At 38.2% G+C, this 22114-nt stretch overlaps 1 protein-coding gene across 1 annotated transcript in view; it reads right to left on the bottom strand.

Annotated features, from left to right (window-relative positions):
* Window positions 1-7958: 7958 nt before the first annotated feature.
* The window catches only part of MYRFL (myelin regulatory factor like), a 41241-nt gene continuing 27085 nt past the window's right edge, over window positions 7959-22114 (bottom strand). The window contains exons 14-25 of the mRNA XM_085044846.1: window positions 21430-21593; window positions 20770-20833; window positions 19991-20076; window positions 19138-19209; window positions 18969-19012; window positions 18693-18857; window positions 14472-14546; window positions 11838-11925; window positions 11553-11627; window positions 10435-10543; window positions 8322-8396; window positions 7959-8228 (exon numbers count right to left, since the gene is read on the bottom strand). Coding sequence (XP_084900972.1) covers window positions 8142-8228; window positions 8322-8396; window positions 10435-10543; window positions 11553-11627; window positions 11838-11925; window positions 14472-14546; window positions 18693-18857; window positions 18969-19012; window positions 19138-19209; window positions 19991-20076; window positions 20770-20833; window positions 21430-21593 — 1104 coding nt within the window. The 3' untranslated portion in view covers window positions 7959-8141. The remainder of the gene's footprint in view (window positions 8229-8321; window positions 8397-10434; window positions 10544-11552; window positions 11628-11837; window positions 11926-14471; window positions 14547-18692; window positions 18858-18968; window positions 19013-19137; window positions 19210-19990; window positions 20077-20769; window positions 20834-21429; window positions 21594-22114) is intronic.

Here is a 22114-nt window from a genome sequence, read left to right as displayed (position 1 = left end):
TAGGCATTATTTATAAACATCTTCATATTGTGTTCTCTCGGCCCCAAGTGTATCACTGACACAGTCCCCAACAGCAACTCAGAGCAGGGAAGGGAAGAGTGCAGTGAACACCTGTAAGCAGATCTGTCCACCTATGTAACATTTTCACTGAGTACCATCCTTGAGTGTAGGATCTTGGCCCAAGTATAGGTGGCATAACTACAAAAAGTGATATAACCACCACTAGATGTAAAGATATCCAAACACATCAGCGGGAATATTCACAGTCTCTAATTAACACAGTGAGAAATGAGAAAATATAGATCATGCTTAGTTACTGCCTCATTTTGTTAACAAGAGATAATTGAAAAAATACATGCTAAAGTGGTTGCCTAATCATCACATCAAATTTGTTAAAAAAATCAATTCACCATGATCAAATAGTTATTTACAAAAAAGAAAAAACTTGTTTACTTGTTTGGGGTCTATCTCACCTAGTCTGAGCAAACAGTAAGGAGCTTTACAGAGGAAGGAAGACCAAGGCTGGGTCCCACCAACCTTTGGGCTAATTTTGGGAATCAGAGCATCCTTCCTGCTGCTCCATCACCTACAGTTTGAGAATTATTCTTTTCCCTTTGCTGTGCATCCTCAGGATGCATGGATCAGTGTTCTCCCTTGCAGCAATGCGCTGACCCCCTCCATTCCCCCTCTGCCATCAAGGTAAAGGCCATGAGGGTCCACAGGAAAAGCTTGCATGACTCTGTGCCTCCAAAATACAGGATTAGCCCTATTGACAACAATACAATACAATCTGTCACCTTCACCCCCTAATGATATTTTCTTGATCTAGGTTTTAGTGAGGAAATGTGTCAGCCAAATGCATAATGAATTATTTGTAAGTAATTCGACCCAAAGAGCTTTGCTCCAAACTCACATCAAGCTCTGCAGTTTTAACAAAGCATTCAGGACACAATGTATTTTAGGAATCACCAATATGCTTTAGGCAGAAATCTCAACTTGTAAATACTGTGTTCTGGCCCAGCTGATTTCCTTCCTGATAGACCATGACCACTTCATATTTCTAGGGCAAAACCATGAAGATTAATAAAAAGCAGAAAAAATATTTTAATCAACACAGCCAGCTGGTCTGTGGTTTGGATTACATTGTGGAAGGCAAAGTGTAACATTAAGATTGAATGAAAAATGCAAAGCACTGATTACCCTGCAGACTATCTACCAGCTAAATTAACGTTAAACTCAAATTTGAAAATTCTGTGCTTATATTACTGCATGTAGGCAATTGTGATATATTTAACATCAACTAGAAATTTAAAGATCTGCCTTTAAAATAATGAGTTTTGTTTCAAATCCTATTCATAAAAGTCACTTTCCACCCGTTACTAAGAAGATGACCTATTTTAGATCTCAGCCTTTAAATGTTTTGTGATAAGTTCCTTTTCTGGAGGGAGTAAAACAGGACACAGAATGTCTGGAAAGCAACTAGTGAGGGATGAGGAGAGGGAGCCTGATCAAAACCCAGGAGCAGAAAGATGAAGGCTTGGCCAGTACAGGGGGCATGCAGCCAAAGGATGGGAGTTGTGGTCTGCAGAGGAGCAGCTTTGAGTGTCTGGGAGAATGTGTTTCCTTCAGGACACAGACCAGAGAGGCATCAGAGGCTGCAGCCTGACCACTGCTCCTGGTCAACAGGTGTAGGCTGCTGCCAGCTGCTGGGGTGGAGGGGAAACAAGCTGGCTGGACCCTGGCCAAGGAGCAACAAAAGGCTTGTGTGCCATCCCACATCATCCTGCCCCGCCAGCCGCCCAGCCAGCAGAGCACCATAGCAACCAGGGTTAAAATTGGGTCAGGATTGCCAGTGCAAAACCTGTTATTTTGAATATAGGCTTTGCACTGAAAATGTTCATTCATCTGCTGTTTTGACAGAAAACATGCTATTTGGTGAAGCTGAATAGGGGAGAGGAAACTATGCTTATGGGGAAATCAGTGCCCAAAGTGCTGTGTGAGTGCATGAATTTATTTTTTTTCCTTGCGCTCTACCTGGACAAGACTAACTAAAGGACACAAGGACTAACTTAAGTGCCATAACACATCTTGAACCTCACTGAGGCTCCAGGCAATGCCCACAGTGCCCTGGGTGCACCAGCCAGGCTGCTACTGACCCCCTGCGAGCACAGCCCAAAGATAAGCAGGAGGAGAAGCAAGTCACAGGGCAAAGATATGTAATCTAGGACTGGGACATGCTTATGCCTTGGTCTTTCCTTAGAAAGCACTGTTCTTTCAGCTAAATGCATGACTCACAGCCAGCAACTGTCACATCAGGTATTATGTGATGGTTTGCAGATGGTAATTAAAATTACTCTGTGCGTATTAGACGAATTTAACAAATATTATGCATGTATAAAAGCAGGGGAGGGGGTGTAGAAATGTAACAGTGAAAACAGTTTCTTTCAACTTCTTGATCCCCACTGTACAGAGAAAAAAATCAGTCATACTTTTTCTGGAGAAATATTTCTGTAGCCTAACAAGGATTTTGAGTTAACATGCCAGGATCAAAAAGTATTCAAGCTGAAAAGCTAAATCTAGACCTAGTGCACTCCTCACTGGGCCTGATTTTTCAAAAGTGCTGGACACATTGTTTACTAAAACAAGACCTGTTTGTTTAGTCCCAAAAGTATACAATCCTGACATATCTGAGCATCTCAGTGTGCCTAATTCATTTACCCTTACAACACTGACCCATTTCCAGATCCTCTTCCCCTTCATGAAGGGAAAACACAATTAGCAAAGTTTTATTAGTGAGCAATGGAGGCATGAAGGCTTCATCAGTGGCCCCAGGTCTACAGAGGAGCGAGACTGCATCCCAGCCTCCTTGTGTCACAGATGTTATCCAAAGCTCTGGAGCTACAAACTAAAACTTCCCAAACATCCTGTTTCAAGAAGAGCCATCTCCCTTAAGAAAGCTGAGAGACATCACTCAAGATTCTTTTGTCTGGAATGAACTAAATACTGGCTTTTAATCGAACATCAAATTCACAAGCTGAAATGATCAGCCTCACTGTTCTGCTTACTAATAATTTTAAGGTGCTGACCAATTACAATGAAATATGATTGAGGCACAGCCAAATTATGTTTCTACAAGATTCAAGAAAATCTAAAGCCAAGAAGTAAAAAAATACAAAACTTGTGCCCACAGAAAGAATCAGACAGAAACTATTTAATATTTCCAAAGGCAAGTAGGAAATCCCTGTGTGAGAAAGCAGTCAGTTATTCCCCATCAGTATGAGAACAGCACAAATCAAATCTAGTCCTGCCTTTTGCCTTGTCCAACATTATGGAATATAGGAAGAAGCAAACATCTTGAGGAGGAGCAATCCTCAAAAGCCAGCAGAGCAGCTGGGATTTTTGCATTGCCACACTGTCAGTGATACAGGATCTGAAGTAAGTTGTTTCTCTGTAGCACAATTTATCTGGGACATTAATAAAGTTATTCCAAGATGAAGGTAAGATCAGTAAATGATTCCTTAAAGTGAGTTTCCTTCAGTTGTGTTCTGTGCTTCCAAGTGCACTATAATGTCACATATAAAAGCAATGCCTTCATATAAAGCAACACATCATATAAAACTCTTACAGTACTGCAATTAAAAATTGTGATTAATTTTCTGTGTATTTTGAAAGTAATTTCTATACCTAAAATGAACAGGCTTATTTTAAAGACACTGCAGCACTCATATCAATAGAAAGAGTAAACCTGATATAAATCAGGTTTGCATTTTGCAGATGGATTGTCTCAGGCTCTGTGCAACAGATTTATAATTTAAGAAGTCAGTGATTCCTGAGTGAGCGACTTCCTGCATGCACTGTGAGCAGAATTTAACCCAATAGCAAATCTTAATGGAAGTATTTTTCTGATTTTATAAAGCAAGCTATAATCCTAGAAAAATGTAGATAAGCAGAACATAATCATAAATTGACCTCCTGGTCTCCCTTCAGCCCTGTGCTGTGCAGGACTCAGGTTTGGGATTGCTAACTTCTCAGGGTGGGCTCACATCATGTCACTGGACACCTCCTCACTACCTACCAAGCCTCTTCTGAACTCAAGAGTCACTTGAACTGAGCTGTAGCAAGAGACCAAAATGCCTCTTTGCTCACAGCTGTCTACAGCTTCAGCTGCGGCTGTGCCAAAGGCTACCAGCAACTCCAGCTGCAGACTCCCACCTCAGAACCACTCATTCTGCTCTCCTGCCTTGTCCTTGGTTTCCATGGGGTGACCATGCAGGATTTTCAGCCTTTACAGCCTCTTGGCTTAGTCTGCTGGGCTTTGCAGAGATCTTGTGCTGGGCTTTGAAGTGATCTCAGGTTCTTACTTCAAATGCCACTGCCACTGCTAGATCAAACTTAGTGAAAGCACACAGAAGTAATTTGTGTTACTGTCAAACAAGTAAAAACATGAATTGTCACCTTATGTTCTTGGTATGCACAGCATGGTTGAAACGCAGATCAGATGGTCCCAGATCACCCCATTCTAGCCCTGCATTTGCCTCCTGCAACTTACAGCTGTGACATTCACACAGACTGGAAGCTTGCTTTGCCTCAGCTCCCTCTTAAGTTAGGCAGAAACATTCCAGTGATGGATGTCTGAAGGTCTCTTACAACCACATTGTGGTAAAAATAGATAAGGGAAAGAGAATTTCCTGTTCCAAGTAGAATGCGCGTAAAATGTCAGCAATTCATTATTCAGCATAACAAAAACTGTTCCAAATTAGAATGACCACTATTAAAAAATGTTGTAACTTTGTTACTGAGGACACAGAAATGGGAAAAAACCAACCAAAAAAACCCCCAAAACAAACAAAACCCTCCCAAACAAACAAATAAACAAACAAAGAAAACCCCCACACAACAAAACAAGGGACATGCTTAAACTTTGTAGAACGTTTTCATTTGGAAAAGTCAAACTGTACTTCCTTTGGCTTTACAGGATGGAAAATGCTGGTGGCCATGTTTTTCCTGTGGTGTTCTTCTGTGGCAGTTCTAGTTCAATGCCATACAAGGGAGGAGGACAGCAGGAGACCAAGAATGTCACCAGCCCAGTGCTGTCAAGATGAGTTCCACTTCCCCAAACATAGCAAAGGCTTGGCAGATAGGAGAGTGAGAATCATTCCTAGAACTTCTGTGTTTCCAGTCCAAAATGGATCAAAATATGGTCATGCAGGCCAGTCACTCATTTTCCATCTGGTGGGGCTGTGTTACAGTTTAACCCCAGTAAGCAGCTAAATAGCACCCAGCCACAGTTCTTTTAACACCAAGTATGTAATTTCTGCTAGGTCTTCCCTAGCTTTTGCCCAGATTGATATTTGTTATCTCAGATGTTAGAACACAGCCTTCCTACAGCCACATGTCACCTTAAACCTGAACAAAATCTGCAACCATATCTTACTACAAACAAATGACAGGAGTAAAGAACTAGTTGAAAAGTCTTAAATGGGCAAAGTGATGTGCAATAAAATCACCACAAGCTTTTTAATAAAGAAAATCGTTGCTATCCCACATGCACATAACCCTAGACTCTAATTACAGAAAGCTTTTTGATGACAGGAAACTTTTGGAGTTTATATTCTCCTGCTGCAGTGCTCTGTGCCATTGGGAAAAGTATTAAAACCCAGAATAGTGTGATGAAAACTAGGTGGGCCTAAAAAGGTACCATTTTTGTTCAAAATGCACATTTATTCTCATCTGTGACCAGTTGACTCTTCCCTCAAGTATGGACTAAAAAAACTAAAGGCACAGACCTCTGATTATTTTGTATCCAGAGTTCCAAGACTAGTCAGTCTCTGGAATATTACAGAACAGTGGTTTATACCATAAATACTTCCCAGGAAAAAACTCAAACAAAAAAACCCACACCACAAAAAACCCCTTAAACACATAAGGTCAAACTAGTGAGTCATTTGAGGAAAAAAACCCAGACATTGCAATTGACCCCTACTAAGGACATACATCTAAAAAAAACAGTGAGAAGGACATCCTTAAAGGAAATCCCAAAATAGTGATAAAAGAAATGCCAAATGAAGGCCTAGAAACCCATTTAACTCTCCCATCACATCATCAGGCAATAAATATACAATTAAGACACACTGGTGTTTACAAAGACTGTGGGCAAGGTCTTTTTCAGATGTCAGTTTTTCTTCCTAATGTTTCCCTTTCACTGCTAAATAATTTCATTCAGAGAGCAGTTGTTCAAATGTAACTTTCACATCACAAATCTTTAAAAGCCCAGAGTCTCTACATTATATTTACTTTCTCTTCCCTACATAAAAAGGATTGAACTAAACATATCCCACAACACCATTTATACTTTACTTGTTTATTACATCTGATTTCCTTCTGAGCAACTACTGTAAAATTTCATTCAAACTGCTTTTCCTTAAAAATGTATTTCCAAAATATAAACAGAAAGGATTTTCCCATGCAGGTGTGTATCCATATGAAACTTAGAAAGCCATGCAGGTAAGATATTCTTCTCAATATTTCTATTCTTTCATCACACTAACACAAATCACAAACACCAAACAAGAATATAACCTGAATTTAGGAGTAAATAGTTCATTCCTGCTGTACAGTTCCACAGGAAAAAAAGGTAGCTAAAATATACCTCATTGAAACAGCAGTAGCATTGTTAAGTCACACAACTGTGGCAGTGAGGATGGGACTGCTCTCCAAAATGGAAACACTTACATAGACCGATGAATTGACCTGTTGTTTCCTAACTTACACTTAGGGATTTTAGAGGGCATTTGCACAGTGCTACATTTCTCTTTCAGAGTTTTGGCTGGTTTTGGTTTTGATAGCAAAAAAACCAAATAGATTTATATTTTAAAAAAGACCAGCAGATACTAAAAGAAGGTATATGTCTGTACAACTGAAGCAGGTCTCCTGACTGCAAATAACATTTTATCATCTTCCCATCTTCTGACAACTGAAGTGTATCCCAGCTCATCAGTGCTCCTACCCATTTGCTCATCTACTATATGTACAATATCATATAACTTCACTATGATCAATGCAATCAGTTTATTTACACATCTGTAGCAGAATGCTCCACTTGGGATGCAGTAAACAACCTTAGCAACACAAATTTTGCAAAGCTGTCAGTGGTGAACTGAGAGGAGGTGTCATGCTGCTTTTGGTGTTGAATTATGCAAAAACCAATCTGACTCAACGACCCCAAAGTTAAACATATGGATACTGAAGTGAAGGTGTGGCAGATATAGTAAAGTATCCTTATCTAAGATGCTGAGCTGACACAGCTGACCTGAAGACATATGACTGACAGTGAATCACTTTATACTGTTCAAGTACAGTCTCACTTTCAAATGGCAGGGATTTCTAGCATACTCCTTTTTGGAGCATGTGTGGAGATTCCTCCCTTGGGTGGGGAAGCCTCTTAAAGTGAATTAAAGATGTTTCCCCACAGTCATTGGTATGGGTGAGTAACATTGGTCTCTAATCAATAATTGGGGTTTTTTGGATAGCTTTAATGTAATTGTTCTGATCTAGTACATTATACTGTACTATGCTAGTAACATTAGTTTCTATACTGTGTAGTAAGTAATTCTGATTAAGATCTTTTTGTCATATCATTTATCATAATAAATCATTCATTTTTATATATCTGTCTTGCCATCCTTAATTCTGCATGACAAAATTGTGCAAAGGTTCAAGCACACCTGTATAATTCCTTAGACTTAAACTGTTGACCAAGTCTGGGGCTAAGATTGGATCTAACCACACCTAGGCTCCTCTCTGAGAAGGAGTTTAGAAAGTCAGAGGTCCTTTCTACACCTTGTGACTCAATGGGAGTTCTTCTCTAATAAACTTTGAAACTCCCACTCCAGCCACAACAACGTCATATACTCCATTCCCTCATGTCTTTTTAGAAACAGCTTCTGGAAATGCAAAGATATGGTTGTTGTAAAACACTTTATTTTTCTACTTTTTTTTTTAATTTAAAAGTGAAAAAAACCAACGAAGTCCCACACCAGTCAGCAAGAGGTTTAAAAAATATCCAGGGCCATTTGCAAGCCTCTTTTTCATATCAAGTGTTTCCTCATCTTTTTACCAAGAACAGAATGCTTGGCAACATTTTAGTTACACTGCCGATAAAAGTAGAAGTAGTAATCAGTAAAAAATATTCCGGCAAAATAAGGGTCTGTCGAGCAGCTAGCAAAGCCCTGCAGAAGAAAAATAAAGGTGATTCATATGGGAACTTCTTTCAGTTCAAATGCTATTTGACTTTTGCTGTGTTGTCATTTGGAAAGGCTTACCGGCACAGCTACGCGGAAAGAGTACTCACTGTCGTACAGCTTACCTACAGGGAGAGCCCAAACATGCTGGCGTCCCTGGGGGATACATGAGAGACATTAGATAGCCTTATTTCACGTGAAATTGGAGACAAGGATAGGCTCTGGAAATATTTAACTGACAAACACAGTGCAAAGTAATTATGATACCAAGCCTTCATAGCTGTAGTCAAAGTATTTAAAGACCGAGTGGTGACTTTAAACCCTGCAAATGTGGGTTTACTCTGGTCAGCTCCATATGGGAACTGGCAAGCATCTGACTCCCAGTGATACTCAGCTGGCTCTGAATAACTGGATTCCCTCACTCGTTTTCTAAGCAAATCCCACAATAAATAGGGATTGTTCCGGATGTGCCAGGCGGCCTGAGAGCTTTAAGTTGTAATAGTAGCAAATGGCAGTTCTGCTGATTTTGGGACAGCAGCTTTAGAAGTGCTCAGAAGACAGAAAATTTCTGCTATACATTCAAAAGATACAGGTAGTGTCTTCATTCGGTATTTCAAAAATAGATGCCTGCAAGGTTTCATGCTATTTTTTATTACAGTGTTCTGCCACGTACAAGTGAAACAACATATTTTGTACCATAAATGTTTATGCTACAATGAATAAAACCAAATTCGGTCCTCACCTCTCTTTTACCAAATGATCAATGGTAACTTTCATTTCTAGTGTCTCAAGTCCTTCATCTCTCTCTCATTTTACTTTCTGACACATCCTCTCTGCTGGAGATGATATGTTCACATGACAAAACTTATGTGGGACTGCTGAGTCCAAATGATTGCTGTTCTGACTTTTGGTAGGGAATAAGCCTTCCAATCCCTAGAAAAATCCTCTTGAAAGAAACCTCTTCAGCTAGGCAGCATTTCTATTCTGAGTCACTTCAAATCTGAATGCTCACTGCTGCTGGAGGCTAGTTAGCTTTCGTCTTTTGATGTGGATTTCAGGTTGACACAGGAAATCTCTTTGACCAGTTTTGTCAGTAAGCTTCAAGGACGTTTCCGCATTGCGAAATTTTCTATGTCTGACTTAATTTCAGTTCTGTTGAAATTACAGCAGACAGGTCAAAACTTGGAAAATTTTGGCTTTCTGACATCTGTGCCACAGTTGCAGAGAAGCCTGCAACTTTTTGCAAAGACATTTGAAAAGTTGAGTAGAAAGTCAACTTGAGATTGGAGGTATCTCAAGTGCTCTAATTTGACAAAGCATCGAAAAAATTAAAATAAATTAAGAACAGGTTATGCATGGCAGCATAGATCAGAATTCTAAAGAAGACTGAAATTACGTCCAAATTCAGTGATGTTTCTCCTACAACATGTTCAGAAATGCCATTATCATTGCTTCTGCCTTTTCCCACCATTTTAGCCAGAATAAACATTTCCAAACAAACATCAAAAAATGAGAGCCTTGAAGGAGTCTTGTATTTTCATGGAACTTGAAGAAAGTTTAAAGCCTTCATCAATTTACTGGAGATGCTTAAAGATTTACAAGACCTTGTCACTAATTTTTTTTTTTTTTTAACTGGGCAAAGCTAACATGTTTTAAGAGCTTTTATCCCCATTGAGGCAATACAGAGAATGACATGTAAAGAACTTTTGCTTTTAAAATGAAGAATTTTCTCTAGAGGGACTTATTGGTAAACTCCTATTCAAAAAGAAATAAAGGGGAATACTACCATTGTTACCAGCAAATTCAAGACTTTTAGACTGGAATTCATTACCCATAAGATAAACATGGAAACTGTAAAGTAGATGAGAATTTGGAGGACTCTGTCTCCTAAAGCTTTAAGTGATAAATTATTCCCATTTCTTAAGTATCTCTGGAGTTATAATGAGTTATAGTGGTGACTTAGCCTGAAGCAGAATCAAAATTGTCCGTGTAGAGAATCACTTAATAGATTTTTATAAAAGTCAGCAAAAAACTGACTCCAACCAAAAAATTGTATTGCATTATGGTCATGCCAAAGCCAGCCATGACTGACAGACTCAAAGTACCACTGGATTTCCAGCACTTTAACAAAGATCAGAATTTTGCAGCCATTAGTTTTATAAAAATGATCCCCACAAACCAGAAAAAATCTTACCTGTGTGGTTTCTTGGAAATCCTTCCTACTGTTTTGGCTTGAAGAATAATGGGAGCAATAATTTCCAAATGTGACTTTGCAGAGAAATATAATTAATGGTTCTGTAGTGCTTCAAGAAACAGAAAAATAAGAATAATTTTCTCTATTAAAAATAAAAATAGTTGCCCCCAAACCACAAACCAATATTCAAAATAAATTAATATTCAGTGAAACTCCGAGTATGATGTACTAAAACCTACATAGGAGGGCTGTACTATAAGATTATAATGACATATATTTAAAAGACAAATTTTCAGTAGCTGTAGAAAACAAGCAGACACTTCAGGAGTACTGTTATATTTCATCTTATCTGCAAAAGACAGATGTTTACAAGGATAATATTGAAGATCTAAAGAGTGGACGAGTCCTTTCTTGGAGAGACAGGAGTCATGAACTGTCAGATTGTTTGGCAGCTGTTCTGGCTATCACTGGCCTTTCTCAGAATGAAACTCCTGAAGAAAGGACTTGTTCCCACTAGGAGAACACAGTGAAGGTAGGCTTTTGGCAAGAAAATACCTGCTGAGAGGAATAAGTCTGCTACTTATCCCTGCCATAAGTCACAATTTTATGCAATACCAGAAGTTCCTGCACAAGAATCTGCCTTTTACAGGGCTTGGCCCAAAACAGGTACTCTCTTGAGTTACTCATTATGTTTAGGAACAATTATGTTCCTAATAATGTTTTACTACAACAACAACAACAACAAACAAACAAAAACCCCAAACAAACAGCAACCAAAAAAAAAGGATCAAAAAAAATTCCCAAGGCCAGAGGCGACAATCCTGCCTATATACATATATGTGTCTGCTCAAATTAATTTTTAGAATAGAAGCTTAAGACTTCTGGATTTCAATATCTGCAACATTGTCTGTAACTTTCCTTGGGCTGCGAATGATATTGGGCCTATACTACAGCAAGGAATCTACCCAAAGACCTACATTAAGAATTTAGTTATGCATAGATTTATCTCACTTTTCTGAAATGAACAAATTTGTCTCACAATAGAGATCAGGTAAGAATGTCTATCAAATAATGAACCACTGTTGTCTTTTGTAGGTATTCTTTTTAACGGTACTTACTTTATTTCCAATGAGATTTCTACATCCATGGGTGTGTGTTTGTTAACAGGAATAACATAGCTGTAATTTCCAGAGCTGAAAAAGGTTGCATTAATACACGTAGGATTTTGAGATGGACAGTATCTTTGTCAAAACATGGAAATTGCATTTAAATTTAAACAGAAAAATATATAAAAAGGTAGCAACGACTCCTGCATGCTAGAGGAAATAACTGTGAGCAGGAGTGAGCCAGGCCACTTTAATGGTGTTTTATTCCACCATAACATAATAAAACAATTCACCTACCTGCACTGTAGGTTTTTAGTACAATAGCGATTGTCAATGCTTTGCTGAGTTTCCAAGATCTGTATGGAACTGATTGTTGTATCAATCCCTAAAAATATTAAGAATAATGGTTTATTCTTGATTATTTGAGAAATCTTAGATAAGAGCATAATAAAACTGCAGTTAATCTACTCCCTTGATTGCCACTTCAGGACTTGCTGCAGGTCTAAATTAGCACTCAGTTAAAAGGCTCTGGTTGATTACCTTCATTCTGCCATTGGAGATAAGATCCTTACTCAGCTGGCAAGGACAAATATTCTGGGAACCCAACACTGTACAATTTTCTTTTGGGCAGACATTGAAAGCTACTTGGATGGCAGCCCCAACAGAACACAAATGTGTCAATTTTCATTTTAATGTACTAGAAACCATACTCATTCAAGTAACCATTAACTTGAAAAACATTGTGTTTGTTGAGAGAAATAATATGCAATGCAACAAAACTTGTTTTAAATCCTCTGTGCAAGAAAACTACCCAATTTAATGAATACTATAATTTCTTCATAAAATGGTGCCTTGAACTTGCAAGAACTTCTGTTTTTGCAAGAGCTTTGTAATATTTTACATACAGATGATGAGTATAGCCATTGTTTTTCCCTGAGGCAGATTAGCGCTGTGAAGAGACAGGCAGCAAGAATCAGAGTGCTAACACAGCAGTACAGCTTCTGCTTTCACAGCTGGCCTAGAAATCACTGCAGTGAGCTGCATCCTGAAAGGCTTATTTCTTCTGGATACCTATACCTACAGCATCCAACCAGTGCAGGCCCATAGTTAGAACCTGCAGCATCTCAGACTCCTAAACCAGACCATTTCAGTTTGCACTATGGAAAACCCTTTAACACAGGGGGCTGAACAGGTTGAATCCCCTTGAGTGGAACTAGGCTAATGCTGCCAATGGTTTGGGAAAGGCCTGGGTTATTTAAAATCATAGAATTATAAAAAATCCTGAGCTGGAAGGGACCCACAAGATTATGGAGTCCAACTCTTAGCCCTGCACAGGACACTGTGGGTCTGAGAGTGCTGCCCAAATCCTTCCTGGACTCTGGCAGCCTTGGTGTAATGACCACTTCTCTGGGGAGCTTGTTCCAGAGCCTGACCAATGTTGGGGTGAAGAACCTTTTCCTAATATCCAGCGTAAACCTCTCCTGACAGAACTTCATGCTGTTCCCTCAGGTCCTATCACTGATTGCCAGAGTAAAGAGATCAGTGCCTGTCCCTTCATTTCCCCTCATGAGGAAGCTGTGGGCTACTAGGAGGTCTCCCCTCAGTCTCCCCTTCTCCAGGCTGAACAATCCAAGTGACCTCAGCTGCTCCTCATACAGCTTCCCCTGCAGACCCTTCACCAAGTCTTAAAACGTGGTGCAGTAAGCACAAGGAGGATTTGGTTCAGCAGGCTCAAGCTCTTCACATCACTCTGTGTGCACTGGCTTTGAATTTCTGTTCCTCTGGTCTACAGCAACCATTCCTTACTTTGCAGAGAAATTGGATGAGTATAGGCTGATCTGTTCTCTGATAATATAATGTCTGTGTGGTAGGATACACTTAATTTTCAGCATGAAAATACCCACAAGTGACACAAGGAAATTGAGCATGGTCATCTCAGAGAACTAGCACAGGAGAACATTTCACTATGACACAGCATCTCATTACAACATGTAACATAGTGATGCCTCAGAGGATCTTGTCTGAGGTGTATGTACCCATGCAAAAAAATCAGAATGGGAATGATTTTTCCCAGATAATCCCACTGGGGCACATCCAGGCAACCAGCAGAACCTGTGTTCTATTCCTCACCCGCTTCAAGTACATGCTAGTGTCTAGGTGTTTTATCATCCAAATATTGCCTAGTCTTTAATCAAATCTTCCTTTTGAAAAACAAGCATTAAAACAGAGGATCCACATAAACCAAAAAGACACAAGGCATAATCCTGCTCATACTGAATGAATGCCAGAGCATGCTGTTATAACATATGTAATCAGCAGATACTCATCTTTACGTAAAAGAATCAATATTTTCATCTCAGACTGGCACTGACAGCAGTGCACAGTCTCTAAAATGGGAACCTGAAATCAAGCCAAACTTCCTGTGTCAAGGAACTTCATTCCATCTCCTCTGAAGCAGGCAGTGTCAGGATCTGAAGGCAGAGATGGCCCCTTTCAGCAGCTGACATTTTAATCCTTTAGGTGAGATGAGGCAACCCCCAAACACTTCCTTTACACTGTATCACGAGTTGCCTGCCCACAAATATCACACTCATATCCTTAAGCACAAGATTTTAGCCCCTGTCAAGGAAAACGCCACTTGTCATATTGTATCTGAAGCCAAGCCTAAGAACTCTCTAGAGAGGGCAGTCAGCATGTCTATAAAAATCTAATGAAGATGTAAGAATAAACTGAAAATTACGGTGAATCACAGGTTTCCTGTGGATCACAGGAACTAGAGTCACAAGTGCTAATTCTCTATAATGATGAGTTACAACTGAAACTTCTCTAAATTCCAGCAGGAGAATTCCAAGCCTAAAAGTAGATCTTGAAAGTTATAGACGCTTACATTTTAACTTTTTGTTGTTGTTGTTGTTTAAATATAGGACTTACAGTCATTTCCAAGATCAGGTCTTCTGCTAGGTTTTTTGACTGGACCTCGTTCTGGTAACATGTCACTTTTCTTTCCTGTTAAAGGATGTAAGTAAAAACATCCCCTAAATTGGCTTTGCACAATTGTGACAGAAAAGTATGAATATAAAGTCAGAAGATATTTCATTAATTATCTCTTGAACGAAGATATGTATAACCACAAAAGAAATCTTTAAAACACAAAACACCTCTATTCAGAAGACATACACAAATTAAGTTTGCAGATAACAAGTAACAAGCTTTTGAAATCTATAGGATATCAAAAACATTTCCAAAAATAGCCTAATAGAAAAGACTTCATCACATACAGAGAACATCACCAATTCCTATAATAGAGAGCCAAAGTAAAACTCAATATGTAGTCAGACACTTCAGCACAAATCTGATCATAAAGCCACATCTTTCTTATTAGTGAGAAAATAGCATTAGTCATTATAGGCATATGGCATAAAAATATACGCTGGGGAAACAACGTAGATTCTTGCATGTAAGATGTTAAGATTCTGAGGACTGAGGCAGTACTTCAGAGAAAGGATGCATGACTAAATTAAAAAACTAATACATGGCTCTAATAACAAAATCACCATGTTCACTGATGTCACCTCTGTAACTTCAAACATCAAACTAGGCTGGGTAACATAAGCGGATGACTTCTTGTTTTAATTCTTATTCTATTAATTTTATCAACACTTTTCCATAAAAGTGAACTTTACAGGTCTTTTGAATAATCATCGCATAGTACAACCTGGGGAAGGCAAATGGCCCTTCAAACCCATGGGAAATGGATTTAATTTAATGTAATGCTATTCCTGTGCTTTCACACAAATTGCCAGCTAAGAATCTGGTCAGAGACGTGTCACCCTGGCACTGGGAAATGCCGATCTTGCCGAAAGTAAAATGCTGCATCAAATAACATTTCTAGAATACCACAACACTCCATTGCCATGCTTTCCAAAGGAAACTTTCTGATTTCAGAATGACTGTTTCAAAATAGCAAGGAAGGATCAAAATGCATTATTACTGACAAGACAGCTTGTTTGGAAAGGATTCACCCTTTTGTTTTCTTATTCCTTCCCGATTTGGATTTCATTTCAGTACTGGGAGATAAGAAAAAACAGACTTTTCTCATGCTAGTAGGTGACCAAGAGCATGGAGCCACATTAACGACTGGAATCCAAGGGCCCAGAAGCAACGTAATACAAAATCATCTTTGGGATTTTAATCTGTTTTCTGTTTTTTTATGAATGTCTCATACTGCTGCCAGCTGTTCCTTGAATCCATTTTCTGTTTACTAGCTCATCATACAGATCTACAAGTTCTGCCAGCTTTGGCAGTAACTGCTGCATTTAGTAATCATCTGCTTTCCCATTTCATTTTACTATTCGATACACCCAGAAAAATGGCTACTGAACACTCATGCAATCACTCATACATGTACAGTCATATTGGGGCAGATCTAATAAAAGCCTGTTCACCCTCTCATTCCTCCCTTGAATTCACAAACTAATTGTCACACCTTCATTTTCTCCTGATTTCTCTTGATAGTCCAGATATGCTAGCAATGCATTAAACGCTATAATTTTGTATTTTCACTAACAGAGAACTATTCTGCAGGAAAGCTTCATCCCCTAGCAGAGGTATTATATTGCTCCATGTAGATAAAATAGTTCAGCCATGCAAGTGTTGGCAGGAATATTTATTAAAACCTCTGAATTACTAAACACTTAAAACTGATTCTTTTGCAGATGATGGAAGAAGGCATTAAGCGGCATCGGAATTTTGTACAAAAACCAGGATAAAGACAGATTTACATCACTAAGATTTCAGCTATTTAAACTGAGTAAGTAACCAGTATAGAACTTTATTGTCACTTGGGTTTTTACTCATCATAAAATTACCATTTCATTGTCCTTTACGCTGTTGGAATCTAAATTTGGAGTGCAAGGTGCCAATTGAGAAAACCAAAAACTACCAAAAAGCATTGCAGCAAACTTCAGTAAATTGTAAATAAAATTCCACTCTTTTATGTATAGTAACTGAGGGCTTTCTCAAAGGCTCACATGGGGTGTGAAGATCCAATTCAATAACAAATATAAAAGTACAAGCACGACATGAATGTAATGAGGAAAACCATCATCTTCAGATAAGATTAAGAAAAGCTCATCCAATAAATGTGGTATCCTTTTTTTTTTTCCCCTCAAACACTTTCTGGTTTTAATTCAAGTGAGTTGTAATATTCTGTAAGCAATGTGGGAAAAATCTGCTGATGATTTCTCATGGTGGTGTTACCCTACTATCAACCTGGTAACTACCATGTAAAGGCACTAAATGTGAATGCATGAGGCTTACCAAAAAATCCACCAGAGAAATCAGTTAAAAGAAAGTATGAGGATAAAAGGCCACATTAAGCTAGACAACATAAAGATATGCTGAGTTTTTGTTAATACATTTTGTCCTGGTTATGAATGCTTTTGTTTCTACTTGAACTTTCCCAACAGCCTTTCCTCAACAAATCTGGGATGCAAAGGATTAGAAGCTGCAATGGATGGACTCAATAGCAGTCTGCACCCACCAAATTCAGGCATTGTATTGTGGAACAGCAAAAGGTCTGTTAAACCTGAATTCTTAAATTAGTATTTAATTCAATTGCAATTTCAAACAGTTCTACATTTCCACAAATCAGACTAATAAGCTGACTCTAAAGTATCCATTTTTAATCTTGATTATTCCCCATATTTAACTCTTAGCTTTTTGCTCTGAAAACATTTTCCTTTTCATTTATCTTGGCTACAGCAACATTAAACAGCTTGTTGGTTTTCCTTCTGTTTGAATTTCATATTGACATTGTTACCTTCCATCTGGGGATATATTCAGGTTCATTAAACTTGTGTACCACTGAAATCTTTCAGTGGTTTGTGTACTGTGCTGATTTTTCACTCTTGGATCCACACTTAATGCTATTTGGAGCATAAGACCTTGAGAAGGTAATGCTTTGTGTTTATTCTTATCTTTTCTTTCCACCTAATATCAGAAGCAGCCAGCTGGGGATAGAAGATTTTCATATTTCATTTTCATCCATCTACAGTTGCCTCATTTATAAACGAGATGAATGTCTTTTTAATTAATCAACACTCTTTCAGGCTTCAGAGCAACACAAATCACTTAGGTATGACATCTTGAAAGCACTGTATTGAGCTGTATGTGCCACAGGGCTTACTGCAGCACTAATCACAAGAATCACAAGGACCACTTACATACAGCTTGTCTGCAGTGGAAAGAATGGCCAGTGAGTGAATCCCAGTGAAACAGTTCATGCTGAGAGTGTCACAGCAATTGGTAATGTCTGCTCTGGCAGACATTGGTACTTCAGAGGCTGAACTGCTTCCATCCCCAGTTTCACCTCACTTTGTCATCTGTGGTACAGAATTGTTCCCAAGGCGAGTATGAATGCTCATTTAGTAATATTAACACCTCCTTCCAGACACTGGTAATGTTAAGGACTGGGGAAATGGAATACAGATTCCCACAACTTATGCATACCTTTATGTATTAACCATTCCTTATAAATATTATAAAAGTTGTAAACAATGCATCTTCTACTACACATATAACACCTGGCAGACAATATCAGTAAAAGAATTCATTCCAGTAAAAGTATTTTATTTTATGGAGCTCTATCTTCAAATAATACTACTCAAAAGCCCTGCCTGAACAATCGGAGTTTTAAGTTTTATGTTTTCAGGCAGTTGGAACTCTGTCTCTGCCCACAGAAAATATGTAGTATCACCACCACAGTGCGACACAATTCAGTTTTTTTGGTTTTTTTACATCTGGTAATTCATTCTACCCCCAGTCAACTCCAATCCAATTGTAGCCAAAGGTTAATTAAAGGGATTAGTGACTTTCCAGTTCACATCAAATAATGTACCAAGAATGGCCAGGAAGAAATGACATCTGACAAAACATTTTAGGGCCCCAAATTCTTAAGGGTAACCAGGCCAGATTTTTTCAAAAATATATTGACTGTAATGATGATTAGTTATATCAAGATTTTTTAAATCCTCTGGACTAAACTCTTTTGTGGAAAGCTAATTACCTTTAAAGATTCTTGCCCCTTCCCCCACACTTTCCATATAGTCTCTACTCAAGTGGTAAATAATATATATATTTTTTTTAACTTACGTTTCTCCTTTGAATTGTTTTTTTCATAACTTAGAGATTTGACTTTCGGTTGATGAATTGGACAACAATAGACCTTGTCACAAGGCAAAATGTCGCAGAAATTCACTTCAGGGATCCTGCTGATGGGCTGCGTGCTCTGAGAAATTGTGCTTTCCCTCTGCAGTGCTAAGGCAAAAAAAAACCAAAACCAAAACAAACCATTATTCTTAAAAATGCTGTCTACTGGCATTTTATAATAGCCTGTTATGTGTATGCAGACCAGCAGAGACACAGTACCTGCTGTGGTGGTAGAGGGAGATAGCAGAACAGAGCTTGAGGTACTGCAGATGAAGAAAAACAATTAATTAAGAAATAGACATTAGAGTTGAAGACCAAAACAAATTCATCCACAATCTATTACCAATTATACTAATTTGAATTCATTAATGGTAATTTAACTACTTGCCTGTAAACTGGATGTTTTTCAAAACGACTGTCGTGAATGCTAAGTAAATATAGGCTCCATATTGTCAAAGCACTGCAGAAAGATAATTATTCTGTAGATTTACATCCATCTTTTATGCAACACAATATGAATAGTATCTTGACAGCACTGTGTCCAAATGTAGCCATACAAGTGTTAACTATCTGATCACTTTCTCTTTAGTGGGAAAAATTTCAGCTGAATTTAAAGGGGTTTAGATCTGACACTTATATACAGTTTTGTGCTCATATACTTGTATTCAAAACAAAATATGGCCAGTTTTCAACCTAAGTAGAATCACAACACCAGTTCAAAGCACTCAGCTCACAACAGATTATAAACCACAAGTTTTTGGATGGGAAACAGAAAATGGCAATCTTGGAAGTCCAGAGCATGTTTTCCTTTCCACAAGTCCAATGTCACAAGTTAAACTTTCAGAATCACATAACTTCCCACCACAATGAGAATGAGTTCAGCTTCATGTCACACAACAGAATCACTCTGTACATCAGAAATGGTACTTTGCCATAGAATGATTGCATAAAACCTGCAGAGTCCAGTTTTATGCCTGTAGTACAAGCCACTGAGGTACAGTCAAGGTGCACCATACATTGTGACATGGAGAGAGATCAGCTGTGTGTCCATCTCATGAGCACCTCACCTTTATACAATGGTTTCAACTTTATAATATTACCAGGGATATTCATTGTTAATTTTAACACACTGTGCTCTTCAAGTAGGAAGGGTGAAAAGAAAAAAAAAGTGCTATATTCTTTCAGATGAGTAGAAAGTGGAAGGGAGAAAGTCAAATTTTTATTGATTAATAATTTGTTACCATAGTGCCATAATAGCAATCAAAGCTATTATTGTCACCCGGAAAATCTTCACGGAGCAAGAATCTTTGGTCTTTGACAAACAAACCTATGGAACAAAAAAGTATGGTTAATGTAAGTGGCATATACCTAAGTTACTGCTAGTAGATTAGGAAATACTACACTAGTCTGACTTTATGTCACCCTTTTATAAAGGTCAACATCTACAGAGAAAAACTTCAGTAATAAACAGTCCCTAAGACTGTGAGTGTGCTGTGTATTGTTGATAGTCTGGGGACACAAAGATTACAGAGGAAGGATAGCTAAAAATAACAGCTCTTTGTCTTTTCTTCCTGCTATTTTTCATACTTTTGAAGCATCTCAAAATCAAATTAAGAACTCAGTAAATAGTGGCCAGAACTACAAGCTCAGCTACAGTGCTCAAACCGTGCTAAACCAGAACTGGTATAAATACAGAAGAAAGGCACTTTCCAAACAAGTATGATGACCTTAGATGATGGGGCATTTGACTGTCATTCTGGTACAAAGAATATTTGACCTATTATTTTCCCTTGGTCTTTGGCACTGTCAGAAGCAAGGTAGGAAAAGGAGCATTAGTTCATCTTAAATAACAGGACTTGGCAGCCTAGGAAAACTGTCTTGAAAAAGGTCAACATATATATTTCCTCACTCATACAATCCCTGTGAAAAGGGGTATCCACTTTCTATACCATGATGCAGGCAAGAGAAAGTGAAAGCAAATCACAGTGAATGACTCAAGCAAGGATTTAATTTCACTCACCTTCCTGGATTTCAGCGGGACTGATTTTATTGATGGCAAACGACTATTAGCTTGACTATACCTGCTGTAAGAGACAAGATCTCTTAAACATTCAAATGCTTCAGCAACTAATTAATGAAGAAAAGACATTTTTTTAACATGTTTTTGTCACTTGCTTTTTCAATTTTAACATTTACAAAGGCAAAGGCAGAAGTGTCAGCAGGTTCATTTTCAAGGACAAAGGTCTCCAGTTAACTCACTTAGGTGAATGCTCTTATATGCTACATTCAATTTCAAAGAAAACTTGGGGAAATGGCTTAGAAACAGGCAACGCTCATCACTTCCACTGAAGCACTAATGAAGATTCTTTCTTGCAGAAAAAGCTCTGTAGATTTGCCTTAGAAGCAATTTCCAAGTCCAAGAGATGTAACTGGACATAATCTACCCTTGCTTTATGCAACAGAAGCAATTACAAAAATTACCGCAATTTAACAACCATTTCAAATAATAATTTTGTCAGTGAGTAAAAAAAATATAAGAAATCTGGGGTGTTTTGCACAATTTAAATGCTGGAAATTAGCTGAACTCTACTGTCAAGCAAAATTGGTTTTCACTTCTAATACAGAGATCACTTTAACAATTTGTGTGACAGCTATTAGAGAACATCCCAGCCAGAGGTACCTGACTTTGCTCTCCTCACTGACAGTCGACTTTAAACTGCTCATCCGTTTCAGCCTGGCCAGTTTCCTATTCCACTGCTCCAATTCTTCTATTCTGACTTCAAGATTGTTTGTTAGTTTACAAAGCTGCTTTACAGCACCAACATTCTCCATAAAGATCTGATCCTGAGAAGCAAAACAATGACAAAAGTAGATATAGAATATATTCATAGTATATTCATCAATCCTATGCAAAAAGCAGAAATGAGTGCAGAATTCACCCATGTAAACACACGTTATCTCACTGTAAATGGGATGCATGTATGACTATAAAACCCTTTTGTTAGACATTTAATTTGCTGTAAATTGACAATGAGGGCTTGCAGGAAAATTTGAAGAAAATGCAGGGCTTTTTAGACCAAGAATTTAAAATGTATTTTCCCTTCATACTGTGTTGAAATCACTGTCCCAACAGGTATCTACTATTTGATTTTCAGCAGCCAAACATAGATTTCAGAATCTCTTCAAAAAATGTACATCCAACCATTTACCTACAGGCATTAGGAAGGCTCAGACAAGCCAGAGTTTTTATCCATGGTTTACACATCACGTTAAACACACAGAGATAAGTTCAATAGCTCCAAACAGCAAACTGACAAAGAGACACAACATGAGCCAAAACCCCACTTCTCTGGAAATAAACTTGG

Source organism: Lichenostomus cassidix, chromosome 1Aa (assembly GCF_008360975.1).
Source record: "Lichenostomus cassidix isolate B80296 chromosome 1Aa, HeHo_3.0, whole genome shotgun sequence".
In the NCBI taxonomy this organism is placed as follows: domain Eukaryota; kingdom Metazoa; phylum Chordata; class Aves; order Passeriformes; family Meliphagidae; genus Lichenostomus; species Lichenostomus cassidix.
Note: the sequence above shows the minus strand (reverse complement) of the source record. Positions and strands in the feature narration are given on the sequence as shown.